At 39.7% G+C, this 23,834-nt stretch overlaps 1 protein-coding gene across 1 annotated transcript in view; it reads right to left on the bottom strand.

The window, feature by feature from the left end:
* Window positions 1-12,057, bottom strand: part of LOC109427304 (sodium-coupled monocarboxylate transporter 2) — a 37,370-nt gene extending 25,313 nt beyond the window's left edge. Inside the window, exon 1 of the mRNA XM_029865066.2 lies at window positions 11,443-12,057. Within this exon, the coding sequence (XP_029720926.2) occupies window positions 11,443-11,645 (203 nt within the window). The 5' untranslated portion in view covers window positions 11,646-12,057. The remainder of the gene's footprint in view (window positions 1-11,442) is intronic.
* Between the last annotated feature and the right edge of the window lie 11,777 nt (window positions 12,058-23,834).

Raw genomic sequence — 23,834 nt, 5'->3', positions numbered from 1 at the left:
GAAGAGAGGCTCTCTTTGGTTTCTCTCGCTTTCGTTAATATCTCAGCTGTTAATTTGTATTTTGATTTCCTCCTTGCATTGAACGATGGTCAGAACAATAGTCTTTCGATTTGTACTGCAAAAATAGTTGAAAAGTATATTGTCGGGCCGCCACCAAACCGGACTTCGCACAATCAAGTCGCGACGCGACCCAACTCGCGACGTTTTTTAATCATGTCAAAAATAGGGCGCATCCTTCCCGTTGTTGTCAGCAACACAGCGCACTAGATGCGAAACAGTTGCGACACTTGTAGACTAAGAAAATGTCAATTTTTGATTGAATGTCGGTCTTCATTCCAACCGGATAGACAATACCATTACATTGCAATAATTGAACGAGAAAGTAAACAAGGAGAGCCTCTCAAATGCAGATAGGATTTATTGAAATGTTTGGCCTGAAATGTTTATTCTATGGTTTCATGGTAACTAGGGCCGCCTACTTCCTTGGACATTGAGTATCTTTGTACCTGCCACACGATATACACATGTAAAATTATCATTGGCAGAGGAAGCTTTCACTTAATAACTGTGGAAGTGCTCATATAACACTTAACTGAAAAACAGTCTTAGTTCCAGTGGGCACAGTAAGCCAAGAAGAAGAGGTAAAAGAAAAGGAAGCGCCGCCTACTGGAGCAAATATGTTCTAAATTACATACTATCGGAGAATTTCAGACATCCTCAACAACTTAGCTGAAGACACTAGTACACGGGTAAAAATCCGGAACCCAAAACATGACGAAAAGGCTATGAAATCATAAAACATGTCGTTTCATGATAACATGACTGCAAGTCATAGAACCATGCCGATGAGTCATAGAAGTATGCCGCTGACTCATTAAACCATAAAACAGCGGCATGAAGCAATGCAACAAAACATACGGGTGCGAGCATTGTACTAAATGCCACCCATCAACGTCGTCACCACACAGCCCACGCACATTGTCGCTGCGTTCACACCAAGTCCGTTGGTCGGTGATAAAGATGGTCGCAAAGATGACCGATCTTGTTTGCGTCGTGCATGGGAGCGAGCTCCACACCCATTCTGATTAGAGTCCCTATAATTAGAGTCTGGCGGACTGTCACTTTCGACCGGAGCCAATCGAGCATGACGTCATAGTGTCCTCACCGGTAAATGCTACACCGTGACGTCATGCTCGATTGGCTCCGATAGAAAGTGACAGTCCGCCAGACTCTAACTAGACTGACTCTAATTCTGATTGGCTGTGTTTCATGGTAAGACAAAGTATTCTTCAAATAAACGAAAAGTGTATAACTCTATCCTTATTAATTTTTCAGAACAATTCTACGGAGTGAGCACCACGTTGAGGATCTTCTGCAGCATAAAAGGAAGGGCTTTTCCCAAGCAACACACAGGTTATAATAAAGTTACGACAGCGCAAGTTTTGGTTGTATAGAAGTCTATTTTACGTAATTCTAACATTGTGTTGAAATAACGTAAAATAAACTGCTATACAACCAAAACTTGCGCTGCCGTAACTTTTATATAACATGTGTGTTACTTGGGTTGGTTTGCATGCAGAAACCTCCCAGAAAAGATAATTTTCTTCATTACCTATGACGGCGCCTTATTCAAATCACTGATTTGAGGATCAAAATTCCTTTCGCATCATGCTACATAAATTATGCTATCGGAGTTAAGAACTTCCAAAAAGTAATTAGAACTAGAAGCGGTTGAAAGTTAATTTAGTTTAACATTTGTTGCTAATTTCGATTTGATTGAAAGCGGTTTCAATATTTTTGCTGATGGAACCGAAATCATAAATGATAAGTAGGTACAAATACCATAAATGAGGCTTATGATTTCATAAAATTTCGTCATCTTCCTAGAGTACAAGCGGCATATATGAAGTTATAACTTCATGCTGCAAATTTATAAATATTGGCAATTTTTACCGATGGAACCAAAACCATAAACGATATGTACGAGTTCCATGAATAAGGCTTATGATTTCATGAATATTCGTCATGATGCAGTGTACATGCGGCATGATTTCATGCCGCAAATTTATAATTACACTAGTTTACAGCATTTTTGAACTCGGTAAGCTGATGATCATTTTTGGTGTAGAATCATGCCCTGAGTTCGAAAATGCGATAGAAACAAAATACAGTAGATCGGAATTTTTTTCGACTTTCCATACAAGGTTAATGATTTGAAATCGATTTTTGTTCTATTTTTAAGCAAAGTCGCTCAATTCAAACATCTCATTCTCCGTAATTAATGTTCCGATTGAGCTGAAATTTTTACTGTAACTCACCCACATATGTTATGTCAAATAAACGGCGAAAAAGAATTTTAAAGTTGATTTTTTTCTAATTGAAAAAATACATTTATTCAAAAAAAAAATTGGGAATTTCGCTAAAATCTAAGAAGATCGTCCCTAAAACTCGCCAAAATCTTGAATTTCATCAATCTGACGCAAAACCTATATTCAGATGATCGAATGGTATTGTATTCAGCTTTTGATTTATGGAACAATATTTAAAATTGGTTGAACAAATCTCAAGATAGTTGAATTTTAGTAAATTACATATTTTGAAAAGTTGCAAAACTTGATATTGAGCTTAAACTCAAAAACTGTTCTACTTTAATTTTTTTGAAGGTCCGTTTCGAAATCAGCACTAAATTGTGCTTCAAAAATTTTGGTCCTTGACAGAAGTTCACGACTTTCGTTTTATTTTGTAAACTTGTGTTATTTGTACTAAACATTAGAAATGTAGCGTCGAAGCTATGTCACAGCAAAACACGTCATGATATCATGCCGATTTTTTATGGTGTATATTTATAACATAAAAACACACATTTATCGCCCAATCATGACGCATATTGCCAGTTTCGGGTTCCGGATTTTTACCCGTGATGTATTGCACTAGAGAAAATTAACCCACGATAATCGCAAAAGCTACTGATCTCAAAATATACAGGGTGACTGGTAATTCGTGTTACACCCGAAAGGAGGTGAAAGTAGACCATATTTGCAGCAAAAAATTGTTCTACAGGTAGGTCCGGAAATCACTGCTAAGTGAGTTATTCAAAAATTAGTGTTATTAATCTACCCCATCTTTAAACATCTCTAACTCAGAAACTATGAACCGTATAATCAATCTTAGCGCATGGATAGAAAGCTTAAAGCTTTGTCTTTTAATGTTCTTTGGACAGGTAATTGATAAAAAGTCATTTAAGTGCAGAAATTTTGACTTTTATGTAAAAAGTGCCTAAAAATGTACCCCCTTTTCACCTTTTTTGATAGTTTACTCGTGAAAAACGTGATAAATGTGAGAAATGTTCTTCTACAAAACATTCATTTTTTGTAACGCTACCAAACTGTCCTTTGGTGCAACATTGTATCTTTCATAGTTTTGTCACAATCTTGAATTCAAAACTTTGTCAAATAAATCAATGTTTTTATTGCAATACTGTCTGGCAACCCTATACGTTTGCTTGCTGTTGGTCGTCGTGCACATGGCAACGAAGTCCAGCGTCGCGGCGGCGGTCATCGTTTGACAGAGCCAACAGTGAAAGGCAAATTGCGCGCAATGTTTATGAATCAAACTCAAGGCATCCTTTTCTTTGGGTGAAGATTCAATTCGCCTAGATGCCATACACCCAAACCTAGACCCAAACCCACTCACGGGTGGAATTTAGCGAGATCATACCGCTGGGTGGCACCGTTTTAAGGGATATTCAAACCTACGGGCCGAGACTGGGTCCGGGCCGGGGCCTCGGCCGAGACTCGATAGGGCTTTTGTCGCTTCGTTCTCACTGCACACAATGCTCACCGGGCTATAGCGCCTGCGCACCAGCAATTTATGTTGCGCGAACGCACGCACAGTATGAAGTGGTTGTCATTTATTTTTGTTTTTGTTTCTGCGCACTTTCTGTGTTTGATGTACATTCACTCAGAACTTTCTTTTGTTATTTCTACAGGAATCTGGGATTCCTCCAGCTTTTTTTTATGATTTCCCTTGGAGTGCTTTCTGGGACTCTCCCGTAGTTCTTTCTGGAAAACCTCTAATGAGATTCTTCTAGGAGTCCTTCCTGGTATTTCTCCAGCTACTCCGTCTGGGTTTTTGTCCTTGAGTTCTACTAAAATTTCTCCTGGGATACTTTCAAGAACTGGTATAGAATTTTTCTCCAGAAATTCCTCCAGAAGTAGCTTCCCACAGTTTATTTATTTTCAGTTCAACGGGAAGCCCTCCTGAAGTTCCTGAGAGTGAGTCCAGGAGCTCCCCAGGCATTCCTCCAGGGCAACCCCAAAAAATACCAAGGGAATTTCTTTAGAATTAGCCCAAGAATTCCTCCAGCATTTGTAGTAGAATCACCCTAGGATTTTACTGGGAATTTCTCCATTATAACTCTGGAAATTAATGCAGGAGTTCTCCAGCAATAATGCATGCTTCTCTTCAGGATTTTTCCCGAAAATTATTGAAGGACTCATGGGATTTCTTCAGAAATTCCAGCATTAATACCACCAGGACTTCCTCAAGGGATTCCTCCAAAAAATCCTCCACGATGTCAACTAAAAATTCTTACAGTCGTTCTTCCAGGAATAACTCCAGAAATTCATCTCGAAATTCCTACAGGAATTTCTCTTCAGGAATTGTGGAAGGGATTTCACAAGACAATTTTTCAATAAATTGCTCCAAGACTTTCTTTAAGAATTCCTGCAAGGATTTATCTAGGAATTCCTCTGACGATTCCTCTAGATTTTTTTTCACGGTGTCCCCCAAGAATTCTTCCAGTTATTCCTCCATGAGTTTCTGCAGGAATTCATCCCGCAATTCTACCAGGAAATCCTGCAGGGATTCCTCCAGGAATCCAACCATAAATTCCTCCTGTAATTGCTGCAAGAGATTCTCTAGAGGTTCCTCCAAAGATTCCTCTAGAATTCCTTCCAGAATTTCTCCCAGGAAGTCATCAAGAAATTCATCCCAGGAAATCATCAAGAAATTCCTCTAGAAATTCCTTCAGTAATTCCTCCAGAAATTCCTTCAGTAATTCCTCACAGAATTCCTCTAGGAATTTCTACAGGGAATCCTTCAAAAGTTTCTCCAGAAAGTACTCCAGGCATTTCTCCAAGAATTACTTCATGAATTGCTCCATAAATTATTCCAGGAATTCCTCCAGAAACAACTTCAGGTACTACTCCAGGAGTTCCTCCAAGAATTCCACCGGAAATTCCTCAAGGAATACCTCCAGAAATTCCATCAGGCATTTTTCCAGGAAGTCTTCTTGGAAATACTCCAGGCATAACTCCAAGAATTTCTCCGTGAGTTACTCCAGGTATTCCTACAGGATTCTTACAGATGTTTATCCAGGAACTACTGCAAGATGTCCTCCATTTTTTTTCCAGGAATTCCTCCAGTGATTCCTTCATAAATTTATCCAGTAAATGCTCCAGAAAATTCTTTAGAGATTCCTTCAGAATTCCTTCCTGTATTTCCTCCAGGAAATCGTCCAGAAATTTCGCCAGTGATTCCTTTAATAAATCTTCTATGGATTCCTCCAAGAGTTCGTACAGAATATCCTCCAGAAAACACTCCAGGAATTCCTCTAAGAATTTCGCCAGTGATTTCTTTCGTCCAGAAATGTCGCCAGTGATTCTTTTAATAAATCTTCTAGGGATTACCCCAGGAATTCCTACAGAATCCACCAGAAAATCCTCCAGGCATTCCTCCGGGAATTCCTACAGAAAATACTCCTGGAATTCCTCCAGGAATTCCATCAGGAATTACTCCAGGAATTCATCCACGAACTTTTCCAGAAATTCCTCCAGGAATTCCTCCAAGAATTCTTTCAGGAATTTTTCCATAAAGTCTTGCAGGATATACTCCATGAATTACTCCAAGAATTGCTTCAGGAATAACTCGAGGAATTCCTCCAAAAATTCCTCCAAGAATTCCTTCAGGAATTCTTCCATAAAGTCTTCCAGGAAATACTCCATTAATTACTCCAAGAATTACTTCAGGAATAACTCTAGGAATTCCTCCACGAATTGCTTCAGAAATGATGCCAGAGATTCCTACAGGAATTCTTCCAGGAACTACTTCAGGCTGTCCTCAAAAAAATCCTCCAGGAATTCTACAAGGAAATACTTACGGGATTCCTCCAAGAATTACTCCAGGAACTACTCCAGGAAAGCCGTCAAGAATTCCTCCCGGAAACAATCCAAGAATTCCCATAATTTTTCTTTGAATTACTCCAGGAATTCGTCAAAAAATTACTTCTGGAATTTTTCCAGAAATTCCTCCCAGAATTCCTGATAAAAATACCTCAAGGAAATGCTTCAAGAATTTCTTCAGAAAATCCTTAAAGAACTCCTCCAGAAGTGCCTCCAGCCAATCTTTTAGGAATTCCTTCACGATTTTTTTCAGGAACTTCTCCAGATATTGCTTAGGAATATCTCCAGGAATTCGTCTTGAAGAACTATTCCAGAACGTACTCCAGGATTTCCTCAAGAAATGTCTCTAGAACTTCCTTCAAGAATTCCTTCGGTTAACTTTCCAGGAATTCCTCCCGGAATTATCTCAGGTACAGTATTCCTTAAAGAGTTACTACAGGGATTCCAGGAATAGCTTCAGAAACTCCGTTAGAACTTACTCTAAGAATTCCTCCAGGAATTACTCCAGTAATTCCTCTAGGTAGGATGTCATCCGGAAATTTATCTAAGAATTCCTCCCAGGAGTTCCTTCGGAGTTTCTTTCAGGAATTACTCCCTGGAAGAATCCCTGGTGGAATCCTTGGAGGAACTCTTAAAATAATCCCTGGAGGAATTTTTGAAGAAATACCTGGAAGGAGTCTTGGAAGAATTCCTGGGGGATTTCCTTGGAGAAATTTCATTAGGAATCCCTAGAGAAATACTTGTAGTAAGCCTTGAAGGAGTTTTTGAAAGAGTTACTGGAGGTATACCTGGAGGAATTCAAGGAGGAATCCCTGGAGCTATCTCACAAGTTATTTTTGGAGGATTTCCTGGTGGAATTCATGGAGAAATTCTTGGAGGAACTTTTGAAGGAATTACTGGAGGAATTTGTGAAGGAATTCCTGGAGGAGTTTGTTAAGTAATTCCTGAATAAATTTCTTCAAAAATTCCAGGAAGAATTGTTCGAGGGATTTTTGGAGAAATTCATGGAGGGATTCTTGAAGCAATTCTTGGCGGAAGTCTGGGAGGAATTCCTAAATAAACTTTTCTAGGATTTCTCCCAGGACATCCTCCAGAAATTCCTACAGGATCTTCCCCAAAAATCACTCTAGAATTCTCCCTGAAAATCCTCCAGAAATTATTCCAGAAATTGCTACGGGAACTCCCCCAAGAATTCTTTCAAGATTTCAATCAAGAATCCGTTCAAAAATTTTTTCAAGAATTCCTACAGAAATTCCTGGATGACATCCTACCTTGAGGAATTACTGGAGTGATTCCTGGAGGAATCCTTGGAGTAAATTCTAACGGAGTTTCTGGAGCTATTCCTGGAATCCCTGTAGTAACTCTTTAAGGAATACTGTACCTGAGATAATTCCGGGAGGAATTCCTGGAAAGTTAACCGAAGGAATTCTTGAAGGAAGTTCTAGAGACATTTCTTGAGGAAATCCTGGAGTACGTTCTGGAATAGTTCTTCAAGACGAATTCCTGGAGATATTCCTAAGCAATATCTGGAGAAGTTCCTGAAAAAAATCGTGAAGGAATTCCTAAAAGATTGGCTGGAGGCACTTCTGGAGGAGTTCTTTAAGGATTTTCTGAAGAAATTCTTGAAGCATTTCCTTGAGGTATTTTTATCAGGAATTCTGGGAGGAATTTCTGGAAAAATTCCAGAAGTAATTTTTTGACGAATTCCTGGAGTAATTCAAAGAAAAATTATGGGAATTCTTGGATTGTTTCCGGGAGGAATTCTTGACGGCTTTCCTGGAGTAGTTCCTGGAGTAATTCTTGGAGGAATCCCGTAAGTATTTCCTTGTAGAATTCCTGGAGGATTTTTTTGAGGACAGCCTGAAGTAGTTCCTGGAAGAATTCCTGTAGGAATCTCTGGCATCATTTCTGAAGCAATTCGTGGAGGAATTCCTAGAGTTATTCCTGAAGTAATTTTTGGAGTAATTAATGGAGTATTTCCTGGAAGACTTTATGGAAGAATTCCTGAAGGAATTCTTGGAGGAATTTTTGGAGGAATTCCTCGAGTTATTCCTGAAGCAATTCTTGGAGTAATTCATGGAGTATATCCTGCAAGACTTTATGGAAAAATTCCTGAAAGAATTCTTGGAGGAATTCCTGGAGGAATTTCTGGAAAAGTTCGTGGATGAATTCCTGGAGTAATTCCTGATGGAATTCCTGGAGGAATTCCAGGAGTATTTTCTGTAGGAATTCCCGGAGGAATGCCTGGAGGATTTTCTGGTGGATTCTGTAGGAATTCCTGGGGTAATCCCTAGAAGATTTATTAAAAGAATCACTGGCGACATTTCTGGACGAAAGAAATCACTGGCGAAATTCTTAGAGGAATTCCTGGAGTGTTTTCTGGAGGATATTCTGTACGAACTCTTGGAGGAATCCATAGAAGATTTATTAAAGGAATCACTGGCGAAATTTCTGGACGATTTCCTGGAGGAAATACAGGAAGGAATTCTGAAGGAATCTCTAAAGAATTTTCTGGAGCATTTACTGGATAAATTTATGAAGGAATCACTGGAGGAATTCCTGGAAAAAAAATGGAGGACATCTTGCAGTAGTTCCTGGATAAACATCTGTAAGAATCCTGTAGGAATACCTGGAGTAACTCACGGAGAAATTCTTGGAGTTATGCCTGGAGTATTTCCAAGAAGACTTCCTGGAAAAATGCCTGATGGAATTTCTGGAGGTATTCCTTGAGGAATTTCCGGTGGAATTCTTGGAGGAACTCCTGGAGTAGTACCTGAAGTTGTTTCTGGAGGAATTCCTGGAATAATTTATGGAGCAATTCATGAAGTAATTCTTGGAGAAATGCCTGGAGTACTTTCTGGAGAAACTTTTGAAGGATTCCCTGTAGAAATTCCTAGAGGAATTCTGTGAGGAATTACTGAAGGAATTTCTGGAGGAATTACTGAAGGAATTTCTAGAGGAATTTCTTGATGATTTCCTGGGATGAATTTCTTGATGACTTCCTGGGAGAAATTCTGGAAGGAATTCTAGAGGAATCTTTGGAGGAACCTCTAGAGAATCTCTTGCAGCAATTACAGGAGGAATTTATGGTTGGATTCCTGGAGGAATCCCTGCAGGATTTCCTGGTAGAATTGCGGGATGAATTCCTGCAGAAACTCATGGAGGAATAACTGGAAGAATTCTTGGGGGACACCGTGAAAAAAAATCTAGAGGAATCGTCAGAGGAATTCCTAGATAAATCCTTGCAGGAATTCTTAAAGAAAGTCTTGGAGCAATTTATTGAAAAATTGTCTTGTGAAATCCCTTCCACAATTCCTGAAGAGAAATTCCTGTAGGAATTTCGAGATGAATTTCTGGAGTTATTCCTGGAAGAACGACTGTAAGAATTTTTAGTTGACATCGTGGAGGATTTTTTGGAGGAATCCCTTGAGGAAGTCCTGGTGGTATTAATGCTGGAATTTCTGAAGAAATCCCATGAGTCCTTCAATAATTTTCGGGAAAAATCCTGAAGAGAAGCATGCATTATTGCTGGAGAACTCCTGCATTAATTTCCAGAGTTATAATGGAGAAATTCCCAGTAAAATCCTAGGGTGATTCTACTACAAATGCTGGAGGAATTCTTGGGCTAATTCTAAAGAAATTCCCTTGGTATTTTTTGGGGTTGCCCTGGAGGAATGCCTGGGGAGCTCCTGGACTCACTCTCAGGAACTTCAGGAGGGCTTCCCGTTGAACTGAAAATAAATAAACTGTGGGAAGCTACTTCTGGAGGAATTTCTGGAGAAAAATTCTATACCAGTTCTTGAAAGTATCCCAGGAGAAATTTTAGTAGAACTCAAGGACAAAAACCCAGACGGAGTAGCTGGAGAAATACCAGGAAGGACTCCTAGAAGAATCTCATTAGAGGTTTTCCAGAAAGAACTACGGGAGAGTCCCAGAAAGCACTCAAAGGGAAATCATAAAAAAAAGCTGGAGGAATCCCAGATTCCTGTAGAAATAACAAAAGAAAGTTCTGAATGAATGTACATCAAACACAGAAAGTGCGCAGAAACAAAAACAAAAATAAATGACAACCACTTCATACTGTGCGTGCGTTCGCGCAACATAAATTGCTGGTGCGCAGGCGCTATAGCCCGGTGAGCATTGTGTGCAGTGAGAACGAAGCGACAAAAGCCCTATCGAGTCTCGGCCGAGGCCCCGGCCCGGACCCAGTCTCGGCCCGTAGGTTTGAATATCCCTTAAAACGGTGCCACCCAGCGGTATGATCTCGCTAAATTCCACCCGTGAGTGGGTTTGGGTCTAGGTTTGGGTGTATGGCATCTAGGCGAATTGAATCTTCACCCAAAGAAAAGGATGCCTTGAGTTTGATTCATAAACATTGCGCGCAATTTGCCTTTCACTGTTGGCTCTGTCAAACGATGACCGCCGCCGCGACGCTGGACTTCGTTGCCATGTGCACGATGACCAACAGCAAGCAAACGTATAGGGTTGCCAGACAGTATTGCAATAAAAACATTGATTTATTTGACAAAGTTTTGAATTCAAGATTGTGACAAAACTATGAAAGATACAATGTTGCACCAAAGGACAGTTTGGTAGCGTTACAAAAAATGAATGTTTTGTAGAAGAACATTTCTCACATTTATCACGTTTTTCACGAGTAAACTATCAAAAAAGGTGAAAAGGGGGTACATTTTTAGGCACTTTTTACATAAAAGTCAAAATTTCTGCACTTAAATGACTTTTTATCAATTACCTGTCCAAAGAACATTAAAAGACAAAGCTTTAAGCTTTCTATCCATGCGCTAAGATTGATTATACGGTTCATAGTTTCTGAGTTAGAGATGTTTAAAGATGGGGTAGATTAATAACACTAATTTTTGAATAACTCACTTAGCAGTGATTTCCGGACCTACCTGTAGAACATTTTTTTGCTGCAAATATGGTCTACTTTCACCTCCTTTCGGGTGTAACACGAATTACCAGTCACCCTGTATAGCTGGGCTTTGATGAGTTAATTATCAACCGTTTTTTAATGGCAATTTTGATTATTTATAGGAAACCATTACACTCTTGTGTCTAATAGTTCTACTAATGTACTAATATTTTAGTCTAACTAAATCTTTCTACATCTCCTAAGCACTACGTCCTTACGCCTCAAAAGTTTATCTTATTGGACCCAGTGGCTTAATTTCTCCAACAGCAGAGAGCAAAAAAATTCTCCGTAGTTTTAACTGGAATGAGCTCACCATCATCCACTCACCTGGCGATCAGCGATACCGCTATGGGAAACACCTTCATTCGACGCCCCCCGAGCAGGTACTCCTCGGTGGTTTTGTTCTTCTTGCCCTCGAAGAACCCAAAGTAGATCCCGATGGCAGCCGAAACGGTCAGCATCACCACGAAGACGGTATAGTCCTCGGTCGTGAACTGCCCATGTGGGTTCTCCGTTATTTGCTTCACCATGGTTAACAACGGTTGATATGACTGATTCTGTCCGAAGGATTTAAGTATTCGAGAGCACTCTCTGTGTCACACTTGCATCGCACAGCACTGGATCGTTTTGGTGCTCGGGTTAATAAGGTCTGAATCGGTCACTAGCGCGTTTCACTATCACTACCGGCCTTCCCACCAAACACAGGACGATTCCACTTGCCCGACGAAATGCGACTGAAGTTCCGAACCGCAGAGGCCATCGGTAATAATCCTAAACACGATTGCCGATTCTGATCAAGTACTTTTCGCTGCTACCGAAGAAGGTTTTAACTGATACGACAATGTAAGAGATAACAGCAGAAGCACTGTATAATTGGGAATCTGCTTGGATTTTTTGTCTACTTCACAGTCGTTTCTGAATAGTGTACCTGCTGAGCACCACACTGCTGTACGAAACCTATTATCATCTATTATAATTATTACATTAGGAACTTCACTTCTCCCTTTCTACAGTTTAGAAATGAGATCACATGAGACATTATCACCGCATAGCTCATGCTCTTCAAGTATTCACTGTTCTACTCAATTCGAAAAAACACAATCAACCATCATTGGAGTACTCCAAGGAACACATCAGTGTAAACAACAACAAACTATTGAAAAACAACCACAATAACCCACGAATATCTGTATACGAATTTCGACGCTCGATGATAGTAAATCATAAGCTACATGCGAGTAGACTTGTTGACGCACTTTTAATCACTGAGAACGCAGAACAAAAACAACAACTCGGACGGACAACTCTATCATCAAGTATAAAAACCTATCGTCACCACTCCGATTACAAGGGCACCGAAACGAATATCGGTTTCTCGTTTGTTCTTGGGAGGAACTCAAGGAGGAACCCTTAGATGTGGTGTTCGTGGTTGGAGAGGATCGATTCTACAGAACCTATATGTACTGTCTTTTGGAGTGCATCGTGCGTAAGGCTACCGCACTCTACGCCGAAGCTCTAGAAATGCTTACGTACGTCCATTTACGATGTGTAGGTATCAGGTTCCATTCAACTTTTTTTTTTTTTTTTTTACTTTATAGGGTACCCAATGCTTTCGATGCAGTTTAATAAAAGTTTAGCGGTTTGAACCGGTGTTTTTCCGTCGAGGGCAATTGCCACAGACATATCGTGGCCGTGAACACATGATCCATGATTTTTCGTGTTTATCAAGCATGCAAATTTAGTCCATCACACATGTGTTTAAGGCTAGGTTTAAGGCTTAACGAGGCGTTATCAGAATCATCAATCATTGCTCTCAAACTTTGAAGATGCAAATCTAGAGTTCTACTGCATCAAATGGGCTGAAAATTTGATCGTTTGTATGCTTATATGTGATGAACAAGCGACTACGATTTCAATTAGATCAGTTCACTGGAACTGAGGATTTGCATCGTCAAAGTTTCGAGGGTAATGATGATGAAAGAGACGAAAGATAGTAAAATTAACACGGTGTCCTGTATCACCTTAAGACATATTCTACACGCTAAGATCAGTTTACCTATTTTTCTAAAATATGGGTAAATTTTACTAAAATTAGCGTAAACTTTACGCAAATATGGGTAAATAAAACTCGTATTTTGGAAAAGTGCACAACCGCATTTATAGGTAATATAGCGCATTTAGTTCACCACTGGGCTATCGCACTAGTTTTCACGAGTGCGAAAACGCTAATAAAAGTGCGCGATTGCATCAAATCAACTCGGTGTCTTCAGAGCACTTGTTCACCATAGATTGAAGAAATAGTGCGCCGAAGACATCAACTGGATTTGATGCAATCGCGCACTTTTATTTACGTTTTCGCACTTATGAAGTCGCAGTTCGCAGTCCAGTGGTGAACTAAATGCGGTATATTAACCCATATTTGGGTCTCGGGCACCACCAATGAACTGGGACCAGGATTTATAGTGATGGGCAAGATGAGTATGCTGCAACACCGTACGAGAGCGAATGAGGCACGTTAGAGACAGGCGGGGAACAGACAGAACTCAGTCTTCCGGATGAAGAAGCGCCAGCAGAAAGAACGAGATCGTGAAGCGATGGAAGAGCTGTACCGCGCTAAGGACACACGAAAGTTCTACGAGAAACTGAGCCGCTCGCGCAGAGGCTTTGTGCCACAAGCCGACATGTGCCGAGATAATCACGGGAATATTCTCACGAGCGAGCGTGAGGTGGTCGACAGGTGGCGGCAGCATTACGATGAGCACCTCAATGGCGACGTTGCAAGTACCGTGGTAACAGATCTAGGAGTATGTGCACAGGACGAAAGACTTCCGGCTCCTGACCTGCAAGAGATTGAGAAGGAGGTTGGCCGTTTGAAAACAACAAAGTCGCTGGAGCTGATCAACTACCATGCGAGTAACTAAAACACGGTGGAGAAGCACTGGTGAGAGCACTACACTGGGTCATTACCAAGATTTGGGAGGAGGAAGTATTACCGGAGGAATGGATGGAAGGTATCGTGTGTCCCATCTACAAAAAGGGCGACAAGTTGGATTGCGGGAACTACAGCGCGATCACACTACTGAGCGCTGCCTACAGGATACTATCTTAAATTTTATGCCGCCGTCCATCACCGATTGCAAGAGAGTTCGTGGGGCAATATCAGGCTGGATTTATGGGTGAACGCGCTACAACGGACCAGATGTTCGCCATCCGCCAGGTGTTGCGGAAATGCCGCGAATACAACGTGCCCACACATCACTTGTTCATCGATTTCAAATCGGCGTATGATACAATCGATCGAGAGCAGCTATGGCAGATTATGTACGAATACGGATTCCCAGAAAAACTGATACGATTGATCAAGGCGACGATGGATCGAGTGATGTGCGTAGTTCGAGTATCAGGGACACTCTCGAGTCCCTTCGAATCTCGCAGAGGGTTACGGCAAGGTGATGCGGTAGCGTTTGCTGTTCAACATAGATTTAGAGGGTGTAATTAGGAGAGCGGGGATAAACACGAGTGGAAGGATTTTCACGAAGTCCGTTCAGCTGCTTGGTTTCGCTGATGATATTGATAATATTGCTCGAAAATTTGAGACGATGGCGGAAACGTACATTCGACTAAACAGTGTAGCCAGGCGAATCGGATTAGTCATTAATGTGTCGAAGACAAAGTACATGATGGCAAAGGGCTCCAGGGAGGAATCACCGCGCCCGCCACCCCGAATTTCTATCGACGGTGATGAAATCGAGGCAATTGAAGAATTCGTGTGCTTGAGCTCACTGGTGACCGCCGACAACGACACCAGCAGAGAAATTCAGAGCCGCATTGTAGCAGGAAATCGCTTACTGCTTACTTTGGACTCCGCAGAACTCTACGATCGAATAAAGTTCGCCGTATCACGAAGTTAACTATTACCCGTTGCAAGAAAATAGAGAGCGAAAAAGGTGCAAAATCGCTAATAGACCTCCGCTGGTATGTTTAATCGTTATGGTGTCTTCTACAATAAGTGCGCGAATTGGCCAAGGAATACTGCGCCGAAAACACCGAAATGATTTTTCTTACAGGCGGAGATGTATGGGCGCTTGCGCGTACAAATTTTCGCGCAACGCATAATATCTACAAAACGCTGATTAGACCGGTCGTCCTCTATGGGCACGAAACATGGACCCTACGTGCAGAGTACCAACGAGTTTTCGAACGGAAGGTGTTGCTTAACATCTAAGGCGGACGCGGAGTGCAGATGGAAGACGAGACTTGGAGAAAGCGAATGAACCACGAGCTGCATCAGATGCTGAGAGAACCAACCATCGTCCATACCGCGAAAATTGGGAGGCTACGGTGGGCGGGTCACATCATCAGGATGTCGGATGGCAACCCGACTAAAATGGTTCTCGAGAGTTATCCGACCGGTACAAGAAGACGTGTTGCGCAGCGAGCTGGGTGGGTCAACCAAGTGGAGGACGATCTGCGGACCCTACGCAAAGTGCGGAGCTGGAGACAAACAGCCATGGACCGAATGGAATGGAGACGGCTACTATGCACAGCAGAGGCCACCCCGGCCTTAGCCTGATCGGTAAGGTAAGTAATGGTACTTTGCACACAAGTTCGGGCAAGGCTCATTGTTAGCCTTTTAAGCGGTGTCCGGCCATTTGGCCGAACGCCGTTTGGCCGAATGCCGTTTGGCCGAACGCCATTTGGCCGAATGGGTCATTTGGCCGAATGCCGTTTGGCCGAATCGTGATCAAAAGAGTTCAGAAGAAGTCTTCGACATTCTTATTCCCAATATGATCATCAGAAATATTTCCTTCTTTTAATAATAGGCTATTCTTTCTAGTTTTGATATTCAGTGCTTAGTTGGCGTTAAAACTGCCTAAATTTTATCAAAGATTTTTCCTTCTTTGACTCATAGGCTGTTCTTTCAAGTTATACTGAGGCTGGGAACGGGGGCATGGTCACCTAAGTTCATCATTCATTTTTCGGCCAAACGGCATTCGGCCAAATGGCATTCGGCCAAATGACCCTTTCGGCCAAATGGCGTTCGGCCAAACGGCATTCGGCCAAATGGCGTTCGGCCAAATGACCCGGAACCCTTTTAAGCAGCTTAAAAGCTGGATTCGAACCGGACGCCGGTGCGTGAGAGCCCTACGCCTACACCTTACCCCAAAACACCACAATTACGATGAAGTACAAGGCGGGTGAAATCTGACTTGAACCAATGCTTTGTCGACACCTAGATTTGTAAACTCCTGCAGTAGCGTAGTTAACTTGATCATAACCCATTGGCGTATCTAGGATTTTTTCCTAGGGGGTGCCCAAGGGGTGCCAGTTTCAGTGGATTCCAGGTTGTTTTGTTTTTTTAAAGGGAAATACCGATCCACGCTCAATTTCTTAGTACAGTGGCGTTTCGGTTTTATCACTAGTCGTTTTAATCACTACTCGCCCAAATTCACGGTTTTCTGTTCGATTATATCATGATTTTTATTTCGTTTTTATCACACTTGTTTTAAAACATTCCGAAATCAATATAAAATAAATACTGCATTGTCCAGTCCACCAAAACAGTTAAAAAATATAAGCTACGACTTATATATTTTGCAGCTAAAAGATTTTGGATGAAAAATTTACATTTATTTCTCGTTTCGCTAAATTCACGGTTTCGTTTATATCACGGTTAAATTTTTTTTGACCTTGATAAAACCGAAAAACCACTGTATAATGATATACTGCGTCACGGGAAAAATTAGCCCGTAAATTTAAACGCGGTGTAGGTATTATAAAGAACTTTTTTTTTTGAAAATCCAAACCATGGTACTGATTTAACACTTTCTCCGCCATGTGAGGTTTGAAAACTTGATTGCGTATAATACATGGAATTTGCATTTTCAGTTTGAACTTAACAATTATCGCGATAACCTCTTTACTTTGAGGATAGAAAACAATCAGATCCGTAAAATATATTTTCAGAGCAATTATTAGAAGTGTATATCTCGGAAACTATTATAAAATATCCACAAATTTGCGTGTAACTTGTATTATAGTTCCGTTCTGAAGCTTCACGAACATATGATCAACCCAGTTGAAACCTGGAATTTGGTGCGAGCAACCTTCGATTTTTCTCTTCGGGGCTCTGATGCTCACACCAAATTCCAATTTCGACTGGATTGATATTATATCTGGTGAAGGGAATGGTGTATAAAGCAAAAATTTGACTTACGTTAAACCAACATTGTGGTTAACAGTCCAATTTTTAGCTCCATACATTTCGGATAATTGATTCTGGTTTTTATACGTATAACACAAGAAATTTGTGCTCTCGGCAGAACATTCTTTTGGTAATTCCTCAGGAAATTTTTCCGTCAATTTATTTGGAAATTGTTTAGCAATTTATTTCAATCGAGACTTCTTTTGGTAATCTCTCAGTAATTTCTTTGGGTTTTGTAAATTTATTCGGTTATATCTTCGGATCCTCTTCGGCAAATTTTTTAAGAATTTATTTGGTAATATGTTTGGAATTTGAATTTGGTACGAAGCACCTTTCACGCCTCCTTTGAAATTTCATTGGCAATTATTTTGGAAATTTCTTTGGCAATCCCGTTAGGAGTTTATTTGGCTTTTTTTTTATTTCATTCGAAATGTTTTTTCGGGATTTCCTTTGCCAATTTTTTTAGTAGTGTTTCAAGCATTGTTTTGTTAATGTCAGCAATTTTATTGATATTTGCTTCTTTAAAATTCTCAAATTACTCTTCAGGTAATTCCTTTGGGAATTCTTTTAGTGAAGTCTTTGGTAATTCATCCGACAATAACTCTGGGAACTTCCTCACATTTTATATGGAAATGTCTTCGGCAAGTCATTCTACTTTTTTTTGGTATTTTCGTCAATTTTTTGGACTTTCATTATCTATGCTATTCAGTGTTCCTTCGCCAATTTCTTCGAGAACCCCTTCGGAAACTCTTTTTTTTTATAAATTGCTTCTATAATTTTAATGATAATTCTTTTTACAATTTCTGCAGTTATTATGTAAGGAATTCCTGCAGCAGGTGATTTTGGACTATCTTCGGCAATTCCGATGTTACTTGCATTGATAAATTTATTTGGGAATTTCATCAGCAATTCTATTGGAAACTTCGATTATTACTTTGGGAACTTCTTGGATAATTCCTTTGGAAATCCATTCGCGAAATTTCTTAGAGCCTTCCTTCGGGAGTTTATTTAAAAAAAATCTATGCCAGTTCTTTAAAAATTCTGTCACGGTGATTCTACGGCGATTACTTTTGGCATTACATTAAAGTTTCTTCAGAAAAGAGAATCGCGCGCGTTTCGCTTTCGGTAAGTCGATTTTTTTTCCGCCTTCGGATTTGTACATGTGTGACAGCGAGAGGGCCGGCGTTCTTCAGTGTGTGGTGGCTCAGCAGCTCGAGAGCCAGAATCGCGCGCGTTTCGCTTTCGGTAAGTCGATTTTTTTTTCCGCCTTCGGATTTGTACATGTGTGACAGCGAGAGGGCCGGCGTTCTTCAGTGTGTGGTGGCTCAGCAGCTCGAGAGCCAGAATCGCGCGCGTTTCGCTTTCGGTGGTTCGATTTTTTCTCCGCCTTCGGATTTTTTTAGCATAGGTGATAACTTGCATCTAGTTATTGATTTAGTGCATGTTTACTTTTGAAACAGTTTTCATAGAATTTGTATAGTTCGTCACTCGTAGGTTTTTTGTTGTTTTTGATAAGTAAACATATAGCATTCATCCGACGTGGGTGATCGATGGTTTTCTTCCCGTGTGAATTGATCAAGAGTTAGTCAGTTTTTTATGTTGTGTCGCGTCTTTTGTAGCAACACTGGACGATCACCTGCCGTGGGTGATCAGTTGTTTGCTTCTCATATGAAGTGAACAATAGTGCGTCAGCTTGCATGTTCGGTCGTGTCATTTGCAGTTAAATATTTGGCGAGTAGCTTCCGCGGTTCGATTTGAAATATTAAGTGACCACCTGACGTGGGTGATCGATTGTTTGCTTTCCGAGTGAAGCGAATAATAGCGTGTTAGATTGCATATTTTGTCGCGTCGTTTGCAGTAAATATTAAGCGACCACCCGATGTGGATGGTCGATTGTTTGCTTTCCGCGTGAAGCAAACAATAGCGCGGCAACCAGCATGGCACGTAGGTCATATTACTTATCAAAGTGAATCCAGACCCAACGATACCTTTCCTACTACTAACAGACACTCCTTCCTGCAACTTTTGGTGGAGTCGCAGCGGTAAACGCGGTCCTTCACTTAACAAAGGTTGTTACTAATATTCCTTCCCTCTTCCAACCTGACTGCAAGGACGTGGCCGGCGCCGTTATTGTACCGTTAAAGAGAGTCTCTGAAGCGTGCACAGTGAGAATGTTGACCACTCCCACTCAATTATTCAGTTGATTCATTGTGCAACTGTCATTGGTTCGGGTCAATCACGGAATAGCAACCATAGATGTGTGCAGTCAGTCTAAGCTAAGCTAAGCTAAGCTACATTAAAGTTTCTTCAGAAAAGCCTTTGATGATTCCGGAAAATTCTTTGAGAATTTCTTAGATTTTTTTGTGACTGTTTGTGGATTTTTTTTAGAATATATTTCGGCAAATTATTTTGAGATTGGATTTGGCCAATTTTATTGAAAAGTTCCAATATTTTCTTCCGAAATTCCTCTGGTAATTCTTATATAAATGCTTTTGGAAACTACTTTGAAAGTTTTAAGGTAATGTTGATGGAATTTTTTCCGGCAATAGGCTTCTAAAGGCCTATCTCAATTTTTGCATAAATCGATCAAGTATTGGTTAATATGACATATTTACTCATTTTTCATGTATTCCTGTCAGGTAAAGCCCACATGATAACTATTTGAAAAATTTAATATTTTTTAAAACTCTTCTTGTTCAGCACTCAATCTATATATATAAAAATGCAGTGGCATACGTGGGACCGCGCATAACTCGCGAAAGGAAAGTCCGATTTAAGTCGTCTTGGTTTTGTTCTGTTGGTTTTCACCCAAGGAAGGTTTATGAGACAAAAAACATGTGAAAATTGAGAGTTTTTGAAAATCGATCTTCCATACATTTGCACCGGGGACTTGGTCTTGGCTAGCAACTGGAAAAGTCAAAAAACGCAGTACACGCAGAAAAATGTCGCATATTTGAATCAAATGTATAACCACTTTGATTCAAATTCAATACTGTTTTTTAAATCAAAGTACATTGATATTTGAGTCTAATACTAAACGACTTTGATTCTAAAATAAATGTATTAGAAACAAAGTCGTTGTGTCTTTGATTTAAAAAAAGAGACAACTTTGAAATAAATATAACATTGCGCAAGTTTATCCGCGGCCATGTTGTTATTGTTATTAAGCGAAACAAAAAATAACTCGCTCGACGAAATTTAAAACTCGACGTATTTAAAACATAAGACACATTTATTTTATTGAAAACGTGTGGTTTGTCGGAAGACACAGAGAGTTCCTTCATCGGTAAGTACAATAAAGTAAAAGTTATTCATATCATTCCTTCTAAATAACAGCAACACAGAATAATCGAGTGCAAGGAAGTTCAGGAACTCATTCCGCAGCCGTTTCAAGCGGATATGACGAGGTGCATCATGTCGTAATAAAGGAGAGGCTTGATAAGCATCAACTGCTGTTCATAAAATTATATTTGCTAAGGAAACCCTTTTTGTTTTTACAGAATCTTCCTCCGCTATCTATTGAATGTTCCGCTGAATCTGCATCTGTAACTACGCGGCCTCCACCTCTGCCGGCTGCTGCTAATGTAACAAGAGGCAACTGTTGCGCAACTGCACAAACATCAGCAAAGAATAAGATCCATCATCGAATAATATAAAACTAAAAAATTCTAAAATCTATTGTTGAGGTTGTCTAGTTATGAAAATATAACAAATAATGTTTCCTAAAAGTCTTATTCATTTTCATTGGATTATCTGCTTTGATTGAATACGATCTCATAACTAATGAGAGCATTCCGATCTTATGCTCTCAATATTTATTAGATCGCAATCAGTCAAAGCAAAACATATTTATATGGCCTTTTTGAAATATATTACTATCAAATAATAATATTTTTAAAATAAATAAATTTTGTATTTGATTCAAAAATTTATGTTTTTTGATTCAAAAATAAATATTTTTGAAATAAAGTAGTAATATATTTGTTTCAATGAAATTTAATATTAGAACCAAATATATTCCACTTTGAAATTACATTCAGGCTGCTCAGAGCTAGACTTAGAAACAACAAAATAAATGCTTTGAAGCTAATACTCGTTGTCATTGATTCAATAAAAATCGCACTTAGGCCGTGGATCAATGGTATTTTATTTTTGTTTCAAAGTCGTTTTTTAGACTTTAATATATATTTTTCTGCGTGTAGGCAAGACAGAGTTTGCCGGGTACAGCTAGTTTTGAATAAATTTTGTTTACCGTGTATGTCAAACAGGAACATTTGTTGTCAAAAGTGAGCCAATGTGATTTCTTTTGCAACCCGTCGGTCCACTTTCGTTACGTCAAGTTTGACCTCGAAATTCAAACAAGAACTGTTTACCATTATTTTATAGAGCTTGCTGACGTTTATTCACCGTCTTTCTCTTTCAAACATGCAGGCGGAATAGGATTTGTTGTCATCAGGAAAGGTTTCCCGATGAAAACAAATCCTGTCCCGCCTGCATGCTTGAAAGAGAGAGGTGAATAAACGTCAGCAAGCTCTATATTCGAGTTTATTAGCAATTCTGTTATTGTTTAAGTTCGGAAAAAAATCTATTAAGATCAGAATAGCATGCTTTTTCGTGTTATACAACAAAATCGGAAAAATATTTTTTCATTTTAGGAGCCTATTGGTTTGGGAATTTGTCAGGAAGGTTTTCGTGAATTTCATAGGATTTTCTTTGAGCAAGTTCAGTTGAGAATTTCTGAATTTCCAGTTCAGCATATATGAATACAATTAAATCATAGAGAATGGCAAAAGTAATCACGTTTAAATTGCCTAAGAAAATTGCAAAAAAAAACTGAAAAATAAATTGATGAAATAATTTCAGAGGAATGACCATTGAAATTATAGAAATAAAAATCCAAAGAAATTGCTGATTAAAGACTACCACAGAAATTTTCAAAAAAAAAAAAAACAACCATGACGAAGGAACCCTCTAAGTCTAGCGAATACGGAGTCGTGGGTTCGAATCCAAGGTTCGAATCCCACCAGAACGCGATTTTTTTTTTTCACAAATTCATCTCTCAATTTGTCAATGATCAACATTCGGTGCCTTCTAACCAATTAGTTTTTCCCGTTCATTCCTATAGGATTTCACTAGAGATTTGTCTAGTAACACCTCCTAGGATTTCTCTGGAAATTCCAACTACTCTTGAAATTCGTTAAGAAATTCACACAGAGATTTCTATTGGGATTCCTTCAGTGGAATTCTTTGAAGAAGGCCAAGAGGAGCTCCAGGAGTAAAACCACGATTAATTTCTAGAGTAATCCATGGTTAAAAACTCTAAAGAAATTCTTGATTGAGTCTCCAGAAAAATCCCTGAAAAAATCAAAGGCATTTCTGGAAGTATCATAGGAAAATTTCCTAGAACAATCTCAGCAAGAATGCCTGGAGAAATCCCTAGAAGGATTCCTGCAGGTAGTTCAGTAAGAAATTCTGGAGGAGACCTAGGAGGCATGCCTGAAACAGAAGCAGCAGGAATAGCTTATGGAATCCCAGAAGGAGTTCCTGGATGAAAGTCAAGAGGAGTTCTTGGAGGAATCCAATGAGAAATATTTGGAGAAATCCCAGGTAAAAAAACTCTTTAGGATTTCTAGGAAGAAACACCGAAGGTACTTCTGCAAGCATCCTAGGAAGATTTCCTTGAATAATTACAGGAAGTTTTTGTAGGAATCCCTGTAGAAATTCTTAGTAGAATCCCTTGATGATTTCGGAAATGTATTATAGTAAGAATTTCTGGAGCAGTCCTAGGAGAAATTGCTGCAAGAATTACAGCAGAAATAGCTTGAGAAATCCAGCTGAAATTCCTGGAGAAGGCCAAGAGGAGTTTCCTGGAGAAAATCCATGAGAAAATTATGAGAGAATCCTTGGATAAAATAACTTGAATAAAAAAAACCTGGAGGAATCACCGGAGAGCTTCTGAAGACATCACTGAAAAACCTCAGGAGGTATTCTTAGAAGGATTCTGGGATGTATAATTGTAGAAATCTCAGCAGAAATCCTTGGAGGAGTTGCTGGAATAAAATATACAGGAATTTCTAGAGAAACCCCATCAGGAATGCCTGGGGGAATCTAAAGAAAAAATCCTTCGAAAACTAGAGAAGCCCCTGCAAGATCCGGTAGAGGTATTTTGGAAAAATATGTAATGAAGGCCCTGAAGGAATCACAGGAGGAATTCCTGAAAGAATCTCAGGAACATTTCCCAAAAGAATTTCAGCCGTAATGCTAGGATAAATTTATATAGGAAACACTAGAATAATTTCTGGACATATCATAGTAAGAAATTCTGAAGGAATTGCTGGAAGAATCGCAGGAGGAGTTGTTTGAAAAATTCTTGGAGGAAGGCCAAAAAAAGCTTCTGAAGGAATTCCATGAGGAATTTCTAGAGGAATCTTTGGATAAAATCTCTAAAGGAATAACTGGATGAGTCCTTGGAGACATCCCAGGTAGAACCATCAAATGAATTTCTGCAAGAATT

This window comes from Aedes albopictus, chromosome 3, assembly GCF_035046485.1.
Source record: "Aedes albopictus strain Foshan chromosome 3, AalbF5, whole genome shotgun sequence".
Lineage (NCBI taxonomy): Eukaryota > Metazoa > Arthropoda > Insecta > Diptera > Culicidae > Aedes > Aedes albopictus.
This window is presented reverse-complemented; position numbering and strand designations above follow the sequence as displayed.